This window comes from Opisthocomus hoazin, chromosome 6 (genome assembly GCF_030867145.1).
Source record: "Opisthocomus hoazin isolate bOpiHoa1 chromosome 6, bOpiHoa1.hap1, whole genome shotgun sequence".
NCBI classification, from domain to species: Eukaryota; Metazoa; Chordata; class Aves; order Opisthocomiformes; family Opisthocomidae; genus Opisthocomus; species Opisthocomus hoazin.
The window spans coordinates 26,159,760-26,171,857 of NC_134419.1; the positions used below are offsets into that span (position 1 = coordinate 26,159,760).

At 39.0% G+C, this 12,098-nt stretch overlaps 1 protein-coding gene across 7 annotated transcripts in view; it reads right to left on the reverse strand.

Annotated features, from left to right (window-relative positions):
- Nucleotides 1–600: 600 nt before the first annotated feature.
- Nucleotides 601–12,098, reverse strand: part of PTPRC (protein tyrosine phosphatase receptor type C) — a 66,195-nt gene continuing 54,697 nt past the window's right edge. For all 7 annotated transcript variants that reach the window (XM_075422305.1, XM_075422310.1, XM_075422307.1 and 4 more), the window contains 12 exons: nt 11,999–12,096; nt 10,901–11,026; nt 8,818–8,975; nt 8,201–8,336; nt 7,368–7,517; nt 6,835–6,925; nt 6,344–6,477; nt 5,534–5,668; nt 5,097–5,219; nt 4,497–4,675; nt 3,678–3,813; nt 601–1,878 (listed from right to left, as the gene is read on the reverse strand). In XM_075422305.1, the coding sequence (XP_075278420.1) occupies nt 1,606–1,878; nt 3,678–3,813; nt 4,497–4,675; nt 5,097–5,219; nt 5,534–5,668; nt 6,344–6,477; nt 6,835–6,925; nt 7,368–7,517; nt 8,201–8,336; nt 8,818–8,975; nt 10,901–11,026; nt 11,999–12,096 (1,739 nt within the window). In that variant the 3' untranslated portion in view covers nt 601–1,605. The remainder of the gene's footprint in view (nt 1,879–3,677; nt 3,814–4,496; nt 4,676–5,096; nt 5,220–5,533; nt 5,669–6,343; nt 6,478–6,834; nt 6,926–7,367; nt 7,518–8,200; nt 8,337–8,817; nt 8,976–10,900; nt 11,027–11,998; nt 12,097–12,098) is intronic.

Below are 12,098 nucleotides of genomic sequence, written 5' to 3' on the forward strand. Positions count from 1 at the left end.
TTATCTTCTATTAGACTATATTTAGTCTCACAAGTATTTTCTCCAGAGGCGACCCCCTCAGCTTTGTTAGTTTGTCACCTAACACAACTTCAGCCGAAAAGGCAGTTGGGGGGGGCAGTGAAGTGGAATCCGGCTGCCTCTGTGACTGTTTGCTGCCCATTATTCCAGCAAGACTGCCAGGAAGCACTTGTCTGAGCTGATAATTGTGAATGAAACATTTGATCTAGAGTAACAGCAAAATTAAATCTGCGTTTTAACCAAGTGTGACTGTACGTGTTGTTTACACAGCCCTCTAAGTATTTCCAGTTATGTTTCATAAAGAGAGATTAGGACTATGCAGTGATAAACTAGGAGCACTGAATCTGTAGAGTGACTGTTTCTTTAACGACTTCAAACAAAAGAAAAGTGAAGTTTCCTTCCTCTGTAGTGAGAGAATCATGACACTTATCTGGATTCACACACAGTTTTATAAGAATTAGATGGTGTGTTTTCTTACTGAAATTTGTAAAATTTATCCATGTATGGGGTAGCACAAGATTTTGTGCATTTAGAAGAAAGTGATCAGTCTGCAGAGTCCAATAGAACAAAATAATGTACACCTTCTAGTCAACTATTATCTTTTTTATTTCTTCTAAAAACAGTAGGCTAAAATCCAGCAAGAAATGGTAAAAATATCACAACTGTAACAAACAAAGTCTCACAATGAAAAAAAAAAGATCCCGTACCAATCAAAATATACAAGGTTTGGAGGAAAAGCATCTAAGTATTTTCCAACCCTGAAAACAGGTCAGATGCCTTCGTGGAAAAAGTCCCTTTAAATAAGAGTAAGCATAAGAAACAGATGTGCGAGCACACAGTATTTTAAGCTCTAAGAGCAAACAGAGTGGTTTTCTATCAGAATGGTTGCAATCATTCAAATGCTAATCTCCAAACTCTTCTTTGAGTCTAACATTGAAATCTCAGATTAATATATGTGGTGCAACAAGGACACCTTGAGGCAAGTTAGAAAAATGCAAAAATTTCTATTCCACATTGATATGGGAGGACTTACAGATTTTCCATAAGTCTGAATTCCTTGGAATTGCCACATGATGTAAATGACAAGCTCTTAAAACTCTTTGGCAAAGTCCCACAAGTACCATTTCTTTATTAAGGAAGTGCTTGGTCAGCACTCCTGAAATAATCGACTATATTCTTACCAGTTAGGTTCATTTACTCGCTAATAGTTTTCAAGACCAACCTGTTTTTTCAGTACCCTAATCTTGTTGTTCTGAGTTGCTTTTCTCCTTGTTACAGAAGCAAAAAAATTTCCTTCCCACTGCTCAACATAATATTACACTGTACATATTTTTAAAAGAAAAAGTATAAAAATAGTGAAGAGGTTTCTGAAGACACATTAAATGCAAATCTACACAACAGTTAAACTTTCACAGTTCTTTGTCATTCTCCATAAGTTTCAAGTATTTCTTTAAAATTGTACCTTTGAAAAACTGATGTAAAAGTAAATGTTTTCCAAAAAAGAGGTGGGAAGAGGAAGAAATCTTATACTTCTTGTTTTAAGATTTTTTTGCACATAAAAAAGCACTTTTTTTTTTAGTATAGCCTCTAAGTTAGAACTGGAGTTGTGGGGCCATTTGTAGAGCTTTCTGTTCCCTTAGAGTTGTCTGCAGCCTTAGAATCATCACATACTTCAGAAGGCTCATTTTCCGCTGGCGTCGATGGGGTAAGATCAATAGTGATCAAATCAGTTTCCTGATCTGATTTTTCTACTTCACTGCAAAATTCAACTTGATCTTCCTGCTGGCTGTTCTTCTTTATTTGTCCATTCTGTGCAGGGTAGGTACTGGCAATGGTGTCGTACAGAAATTCGTAATGTTCCTTAAATATAAAGAGAGAGAAGAAGTTAGTATGAATGGAATGCTCAGAGCCCAAGAATAAACCCATTCTTTCTCTGTTCTCTTAAATTTCAGAAATGTAACCTGTAGTTGAATACGCATGAGTGCATATGAAGCAGCTTCCACCGTTTTTGGCATACAGAGTGTTGCTTTTATGGTTTATTCTGACTTCAAGTGTACGTAATGTCTCTGTAACTGCCTGCATCAGACGTTCCAAGTTGAGTCACTCAGTACACTCTTGGTTCACAAAGTCCCAAAAATATGTTTTTTTAGCATACCTAAGTTGTAAACAACACGTATTGTAAGGAGTCTAGGAAAGTCTTCTAATAACCTGCCCCATATTGATGACAGCTACGTCTGGTTTATTAATAAATGCACAGTGTATGCCACAAAAACACAATTCCCCTGGAGTGATTTAAACAAGTTGATGGCTGCTAACCTGGGAAATGGGGTTAGCCTCCTAACTCTGCAGAAGTTAAGGACACTGCACATGTGTATCCCTGAAGCAACTGCAGAAACTTCATAGAATCACAGAACAGTCTGGGTTGGAAGGGGCCTTTAAAGTTCATCTAGTCCAACACCCCTGCAGTGAGCAGGGACATCTTCAACTAGATCAGGTTGCTCAGAGCCCCATCCAACCTGGCCTTGAATGTTTCTAGGGATGGGGCATCTACCATCTCTCTGGTCAATGTCTTCCAGTGTTTTCGCACCCTCATTGTAAAGAATTTCTTCCTTCTATCCAGACTGAATCTACCCTCTTTTAGTTTAAAATCATTGCCACTTGTCCTATCCCAACAGGCCCTGCTAAAAAGCCTGTCCCCATCTTTCTCATAAGCCCCCTTAGAGTACTGAAAGGCTGCTTTAAGGTCTCCCCGCAGCCTTCTCTTCTCCAGGCTGAACAACCCCAACTGTCCCAGCCTGTCCTCATAGGAGAGGTGCTCCAGCCCTCGGATCATTTTTGTGGCCCTCTTCTGGACCCACTCCAACAGGTCCATGTCTGTCCTGTGCTGGGTGCTCCAGAGCTGGATGCAGTATTCCAGGTGAGGTCTCACCAGAGCAGAGTAGAGGGGCAGAATTCCCTCCCTTGACCTGCTGTCTGCGCTGGTTTTGATGCAGCCCCGAATACGGTTGGCCTTCTGAGCTGTGAGCATACATTGGTGACTCATGTCCAGTTTTTCATCCCCCAGTACCCCCAAGTCCTTCTCCGCAGGGCTGCTCTCAACCCCTTCATCCCCCAGCCTGTATTGATACTAAGGGTTGCCCCAATCCCTGTGCAGGATCCTGCACTTGACCTTGTTGAACCTCATAAGGTTCACATAGGCCCACTTCTCTGGCTTGTCCAGGTCCCTCTGGATGGCATCCCGTCCCTCAGGTGTGTCGACTGCACCACTCAGCTTGGCAACATCTGCAAACTTGCTGAGGGTGCCCTCGATCCTGCTGTCTGATGAAGATATTAAACAGCACCGGTCCCAATTCAGACCCCTGAGGGACATCACCCACCACTGATCTCCATCTGGACATTGAGGTATCAATTTATGCAATTTGTGATTCTGTCATATGCACCCTTCCACAAAGGTGTTATAGAACTGCAGCTCTGGACATCTCATAGACTCCTTCGTTCTCATCAGTGACAGCCAATCCCCAAGCAGCACTGAGTGGCTGTGAATGTCCTGATTAGAATTAGTGTTCCTATGCAGAAATAACGTGTAAGGTTATGAGGATATTAGTGACCGTGGTAAGTAATCTCAAAACTTTTTCTGGTAATTCATAAGATTTACTTACAAAGGTGGAGACCACTCCCAGCCTGGTGCGACGAAGAGCTTTTACTACTTGGAAAACATCTATTACTTCTTCTATTTCTGCACTTTCCAAGAGGGTCATTAAAGCACAAAATACACCAGTCTGCTGTGATCCATCACTAGAAGATGATGTAAAAGGTACATGTACATTTAAAATGCAAAATCAGCAAGTCCTCTGACTAAATGCTTGATTTACTTCACAGTCTACATAATGAATTATATTCCTGAAACATTTTTTACTGGACGAAAATTGTTACAATTAAGAATAACTGTAGGTGCACACAATACATAGTTTTTCTAGAAGCTACCTGGTTGTCATGTGGCCACCTAAGGGGTAAGAGAGAAATCAGAAGCTTCAGACTTGCAGTCTCAACAATTGTCAGCAGGATTATCCTCTGTTTTACGTGGTTATGCAAGGATATTCCTGGAAACGGTCCTAAAAAAGTGGTCTTATGTACTGGAGCAAGAGATGAACCTAAAAGCTCTGCTGGATCCTCATTACTAGTATGCTACAAGAGCACTAGTACCTAACATTTCTTCTCAAAATAAGTGTACCATGCAAGAGCAGCTAGCTCTGACCACCTACTCCACGCCCACACTTGCCAAAGAGAAACGTGCTCACTTTTCAGTGCTACAATCAAAAAGGTCAAGCTTGAGCAATTCAAGGAATCTTCTAGGGAGAGCTGAGTCTCCAGACACATGGAAAGGCTTGTGGGAAAAGTTAGGCATCCTAAAATTGTGGTTTCTACATGTATCCAGAACTTAGAGCTAGGTTAAGGTATGTGCTGAATTCGGACCCCACCGGCAGTGGATGACGAGCGGGACACTGCGGGTACTCCTGTTGTCCTCAGTGGCTGGTCTGGCTGGCACTTTTTGTTTAAGGTTGAGAATCATGCTGACTAAATCTTTGGGGTTTTCTGGAACATCCAAGCCACACCACTTGTGATACTGATACTGATACACCTTCTGTGTTTCTTTTGTCTGAAAAACAGCAGTGGAGATGTAGTAGATGTTCAGGTTAAAATAAAGATTCACATAGTACAATTATTGCAGATGATTTACAAAAGAAAAATTATATTTCTGAGGAACTGCATGGTGATGCGAGTTCTACCTCATGAACCAACAAGGTTGGTAGACATCCAAGATTTGCTCAAAGTAAAAAAGACAGCTGACTTTCTGAGACTCCACTACCACCGCCTCAGCAATTCAATAAATGGGAAAATTTGACTTAATTTATAGCATTTATCATGATTGGCTGCTGGTCTGGAAGAGAAAAATATTTCCATTTCTTAGAGCAGGAGGTCAGTGCAGTGGGAACTGTCCCATTTCTTTCTTTAGGCTAAGTTTATAACAGGGAAACAAATTTAAAACTTCCTTTTAGAATTTGCAAATAAACTTTTACCTTCAGATGTGTAACATCAAACGCACGTATGGTATAGCTAGGACAACAGTTGACATCTGTCATTTGAACTTCCATGCCATCATACAATTGTTTTCCTTCTCCCCAGTACTGTGCACAGAGTTCCTAAAATGGATAAAAGTACAAGACAGTGCTTACCACTCAAATGTCATTTTATCTTCCACATGCGCTTACAGAATGTGTTGAATTTAAACTAGTAGGAATGTCATTGTATTTTAAAATACAGCATCATACACTCTTCCCCTCAAAAATTCATTAGAAAATAAATTAAGAAGGTAAATAATAGAACAAATTATATTGGAAATCCAAATACCACATCCTGTGAAACACGCTTAACTGGAGGAACGGAATGAGAGAGTGCAGTGTTTTCTTTGCATATAGAGGACCTTAATATGTCAGTGCGAAGGTGATGGCCTCACCTGATCTGCTTCTTTCAGCTCTGTCAGCATGACAATGACTTTGACTTTTCTTTGGAAGACCATTTGCCAGAAGTCAGCGATAGTTTCCTGCAGTGGTCCCTGTGTTGCAATCATGGCTTTTGGACCCCAGTAGCCCTATAAAAGAAATTTTTAATATTCAGTTCACACTAAACTACCCAAAAGTGAAACTACATTTACTCTGAATAGATATCCTAACTGTACAGCATTTTAAAGGATTCAGATAAATCAAATTTAGCTAGTAATTCCATTAAAAACAGCTACTTCATTAGTAACCAGTAACTGCTGTCCTTCTTTTGGAGGTATATATGATACCAAAAAACTGATGGTCCCAACTTTCACTAGTAGGGTTTTGTATATCTGAGTAACTATACTCATATTTCCCTAACAGGGGAAATATTAATATGGATTAACTTGTACTTAGGCACATGCCCACTAACAGAAACACGTGTTATCATGAGGCCAGTCTGAAAGCTAGCAGTTTTAACAAAATACACACATGCATGCAAAAAAAAAGTGTTTCTATGTTTAGTCTCACTATGTGAGATTGTACAGTCTAAGACCATGTAAGATCCATGAAAAAGACTCATCTGTAACAAAATGTAGAAGATTTTCTTGATTAAAACTATAAATGGATTTGCCAATTGACTGTCAGATCTTTCTCCCTTATCGAGGTAAAACCTATTCAACTTGCAAAGCCAGTAAGAGAATAAGAACTCAAGCTAGAATATAGTTTTAACTGAAAGCTTGTGAAATATTGTGGATATAATTGTGGATCCTCTCAATACATACAGTTATGAAGGAAGCATTGATGTATTTGCTTGATTCCTCACAGTCGCTGTCCTCATCTGAAGAATCATCTGAATCATGTTCACCCTCCTTACCACATTCATCTTCATGCCTGATCGGCACTCGGTTAAAGTCATCTGCATGAGACAAAGCGTCACCATCACGTCACACTCTGCTCAGGCATAGCATTAGAGGGGGGCTGCCCCCGCATGTGCGGTGGGGGGAAATAGGTAGAAAAAGGCCAGTCCTTTCACAACACATTGCAGAACAAAGGCAGCTTGATTTGAAAACAACTTAGACACTCTCAATAATTCACATTTTAAAAAACTCATCTCTTTTTTTTAAAACACTATCTGAAGTTTCTAATTTTACAGTGTTGCGAAAATTAATCCATCAAATACATCTCAGTAAGGTAATTTACTGTCTTCATTTTTTAAAAATTTAGTAGGTTTTCTTACAGATAAAATAAGGGAAGGTTCATGGAAAATACATACATGGAATTATGTTGGCATTCCTGTTTTTGCTTTTATTTTCCTCACGATTCCCAGTGTTCTGTGTCCGCCATCCCTTATAGGAAGGTAATCTCTAAAGAAAGAGGATGATTGGTATTATGCTTGATTAAAATGGTTCCTGGGATCATCATCCCCTATGGACACCCACACCCAGTCTTCATTTCCCAATGTATCACTTCTTAACGTTAAATTCTCTAAACTTTGGTCACATCCGGACCATAGTTTAAAAATGTCTGCTATACCATGTACAATGCCACAGGAAATCAATCACATAGACACAAGTAATCATTCTATGCTCCCCATCTTTGTTAAAAATACTAACATCAAAAGCAGGAATAAAATTTCATTAATTTATATCCTTCTTCATGAAGGTAAAGCAACTGTTTCTGTGGCAGAGAAATAAAATAGCACGGAAGTGATCTATTATGTGTGGTGTCTCTATCTCATGACTATTGTGCAAGGCACTTTCAAATGTAAGTGGGAGGGAGGGGCACTAGGATGCAATACTTATTTACCTGAAACTCTGCCTCCAGGAGAGAAGGATCACATGGAGGATCTTTTCTTTTCAGATTCTTAAGGTAGGAATGCAGTTCAGAGAGACTGACCTCTGTTTCGCCATACTGATTGTATTCCACTAGCGCTTGATGGATAAGGATGTACTGCGACTGACGTTTCCAGTTTGAAGGGTTTAAAAATGAAGTGATTAAAGAGAAAAAAAAATCACTTTTTAAAACCATTGTAAGAAGCTATTACTCTCATGATGTTACAATAACACTAAGTATTAATGTTAAATAGGCATTAAATAGAAGTATTAAAAATCAGTGTGGCTTCCAAATTCGACACTTTGGAGCCCATTTAGTGTGTTGGATGAAAAGTGTTCTGCAAATAAATGTAATGTAATTCAAGAAATATGTATCTGAGATTTGAAAGATCTGCAAAGTGCTTAAGTAGGTTAAAAACATACATTGAATCTGTCTGTAACTTTTATTGTACTCTCAACTCAACAGAATATCATACCTAGACAGTTTCTAGAATTTGAAAATTAAGTTTGGCTATGCAAGCTCAATTTTGCATTTGTGAATTGTATGCCAAAAACTGGATTATCAAATCTAAAATGTTCTTCTTGGCTTATTTTTTTAAAGCTTAAACTTAAAAAATTGAAGTTTCTAAAAGTGAAAAACTGTGTTGGAAGTTTTTCTCTCTCTTAATATTTTTCAGACCTATACATTCTATGAACAACCTCAACTGAACTGCAGCAGTACCCAAGACTGAGCAGCACACTTCTGAGAAATACTGATGAAGCCCTAGCAAAGGAGAGCTTCAAGTGACAGGAGTGTTAGTGAGATACCTCTACTTGAACCATGAGACACCGCTGCCGACGCAGCTTCACAACATAGCCATAGACATCCACTCTGCCTTCTGCATCCAGCCCCTCCAGCATGGCATCAATTCCTATATATGTCCCGGTGCGCCCAACACCAGCACTGCAAAGCACAACAGGATTCGGTTATCGAGAGGGAATGGCATCTCCCGGTCCCACTCTAACAGGTGAGAAGTCAGGGAGAGAGCGAAAGTGAAAATGTGTAACAATGGGATATGAAGCAACTGAAAACAGTTCTTGCTGTAAATTAATTTGCAATACAAACAATGATGAGTTTGTATTTTAAATATCTTTTAATGCAAGTAAGGCCAATATTGCCAAACGTGGTGGCTCTAGCCAGAGTAGCCCGATGTTTATCTGTCTGCTTTCCAAAATCCAAAAGTCTATGTATCCCCAGATTTTATCAACCTGAACATTCTTTAGAAAACAGGCCTTTTTATGCATCTTTGACCACCTCAGTCTCAAGTAATCTAGTCACAAAATTTGGGATCAGCTAAATACCTTTACCAGCTCCCTTTTCTGAATAGCTTCACTTCATGTACATTTAACATTATCAAAAATTGTAAAAAATAGTATTTTTTTACCTGCAATGAACCACTATTGGGCCACTAAAAAAGTTGCTGAGAGCGTTAACTCTGCGTCGGAGTTTGAGAAGGAGATGAGGATCCTCAGGGACTCCATGGTCTGGCCAGCTTGTGAACTGAATATGAGTGACATCTCTTCCAGCTGTCCTTTCTCTTCCCTAGACAAAGTGAAGTGTGAGGGTTTTTTATCTTTTATATATATATATATATATATATATATATATATATATATATATATATATACACACACACATACAGAGCCAAAATCAAGTGCAGATATACAAAGCAGAAGAAAAATAAAGGCAACAGTCATCAAATGTTGAAACAGAAATTTCAAACCGTGTGCTGTAATGTTGTAATTCCAATGGTCTCTCAGGTTACAACACTTTTGATATTCAATTTTGATTAAAAATTATCTGTGGATCAGGAACACACAATGACTCCAACAGAGAACAAGCAGGAGATTCAAAGTATTGCTAAAAATACTTTTTTCTCAGGTTAGCTTATGATCTAGAGAATAATACGTCTCCCCACTCTATTCATAAACAACTTGGCCAGTGTATATCTCTTCTTACTTCAAGGGACCCAGGTCGGTAACAACTGTGTTATGTCTTCTAAGAGTCATCTGCTGAGGGTACAACAGAGTTGTTTTTTTTTTTAAAAAAAGAAAGAAATTTAAACTGCAACTCAGACTTCTACTGTTTAGAAGTAGATACAAGAAAACCTATGGTTCTCAATGAGACTTTCTTAAGTAACTTGATTAAAGCTTGATGCATGTCAAGTCCTACTTTCGTATGTTGCTGCTAGATTAAATGAGAGGACATGCATTTTCATAACCATGGTTATAAAACAAAATGAGAAAGACATCTTGATGTCATTCTTTTACTGGCCAAGATTTAGTATGGCTAAAATAACCTCCAAATTCTTACTCAAAGTTGAATTATCCCATTATGGCACAGTTATTCATACAATTATTTGCCATTGTTTCAGTAATCATTCATCACTGTTCCACCAGAACTTCAGAATTCTGCACTTTCTCACCAGGCACCACTCTTAAATTCCACAAACCATACCAGTTTTACCTATATTAATACAATGTCAGCCTACCAGAGAGCAGACAGTTCTAAAAATACCAGTCCTCAACCTGCAGCAATTGTTCATTTCTAGTGTCAGATTGTTCTAGTCACAGAGCAATGTCTTTGTCAACAGTTATTTCTTAACATTCTGATATTCTCACTGTCTTCACACTAAGTTACAACACTCTTTTAATCAGACCACTTCCTGGGTAAATTTTAATGCACACAACAGAATAGGAATTTCCAGCTGTAATTGTGGATCAAGACGGGTGGAATCTGTTGCTTGACTATTTTCCTGAAGATCTGTCAGCAGATTTGTTCTTTGAGTCTAAATGCCTTTACCTATGACTTGCGCTCCATTTACTCCTACTGAAATATTTTCTCAAAGGGCCTAAGAGGAGCATTTAGCCTTAGATGGCAAATTTTGTTCTTAATTATGCACAGAGCAACTAATGTGATTTCAGATGTATAAAAAGAAAGCAATTAACCAACCTTCATGATTCTACACATACCAAATGGTAATGTTAAAACACGTTTATAAGTGCACTTGAGATTACCAGATTTTGTAATTGTCCCACTGTACAGTTATCACAAGGGTAGATAATGGTGCTCTGCAGGTCACATTGATCTTACTTGCAGAAGGTTATGCTGAGATACACATAAACCAGTAAAATTTCTATGTTAAAGAACAAGCTAAATGTCTACGGAAACCACAGTGAATTAAGCTTTCCACATCTAACAGCGTATTAACAGTTTCCTCTTCAATGTTGATTCCAGACTACTAAGGAAGATACGTTTTTAAATTGGGAAATATACGTCTAATCCTTATTTCTTGTAAAGAACGACATCTACATCTAAGAAGTTTTCTCTTAAACTATATGTTGCTTGGGAAAAACAGCAGAGGATCTTCCATTCATAGCTGACTGAAAAGGATCTCTCAACAATACCAACAGACTCCAAACAGACACTCTAATTCCAGTCAGTCTTGCACTTTCAGATCAACTTACATTTGTGATGTGTAATTTCTGAATGACATAGTCTGGACATGTTTTACTTTCATTGATCTTCACAATGATGTCCCCATACGTTGCAGAGCCATTCTCCATTGATGGCCAGTACTGGGCACATTTGTTCTATGGAGATAAGAAGTTAGGTGAGCAGTACGACAGCAAAGTGGCAGAGAGTCGAGAGCTAGAAGAAAGTCCGATTTAAAACAGACAGCAACTCTGTATACTTTTTCCAGCTTCTCACGGGTCTTGCCCTCTCCTGAAAAGGTTGACACTACTGAGGACGCCAGTGCCACACTATTCCATATATCCAGCAATTCAGGTCTCTAACCTGAAGTTCATGCCCATGGAATTTAACTTGGAACATAAAGTGGGGAAAATGTCCTGTACACTAGTTGAAAAAGTGAACAGCTTCTCTTGCCGTTGCCTGAAGGCTGTACAAAAGTATGCAGTTACATCTATGGATTCCTTTTCAGTCTTCAGTGAGGGATGTTGCTCCTGCCTGCCCATAATATCAACCTGGGGATGCTGTAAATCTGCAAGCTGCCAGCCTTTTCATCTTTAAAAGTAGTTAAAACAGCAGCTCCCCTTCTTCCTGCTGTACCTGGAATAAGGAAAAAAAGCAAGCCAGAAGCACCCAACCTTCCAGTTAAAGGAAGGGCAAAGACAATGGATTAAAAAAGTATTCTGTCTAGGATTTACTGAGGGCATTGCCAGGATATCAGAAGATAATAGACACGAGAGAAATACAAACCATACCTCTTATGACAGGCCTGTGAGGAGCTAGAGTTTTACCTTGAGCCCTTTTCTGGATTTATTAGCTGTAATTTGGAAGCTCATCCTCTGCTACTTACAGCTATGACTAAGGTGACATTTTCTGATAAACCTGGTTGTTCCATAAGGCAACGCTGTTTTGGCTTGCTTTCCAACATCCGTACTGCCACAATGAGAGAACACCAAAGAATGAAAACAAAGTACGAAGAAGAAAATGTAATTCACCACAGCACAGCAACCCATTCTGTTTTCAGAAAAAAGAAGGATGGAAAGATGGATGGACAGAAGGATGGATGGACAGAAGGATGGATCGATATTTCTCACCCTCTTCCCTTCCTCGCAGCGAGTCACCATGACAATAATTGTTGCTTTCTGTTCCCAGATCATTCTCCAGAAATCATCTGTGGTTTCATCCTTGGGGCCT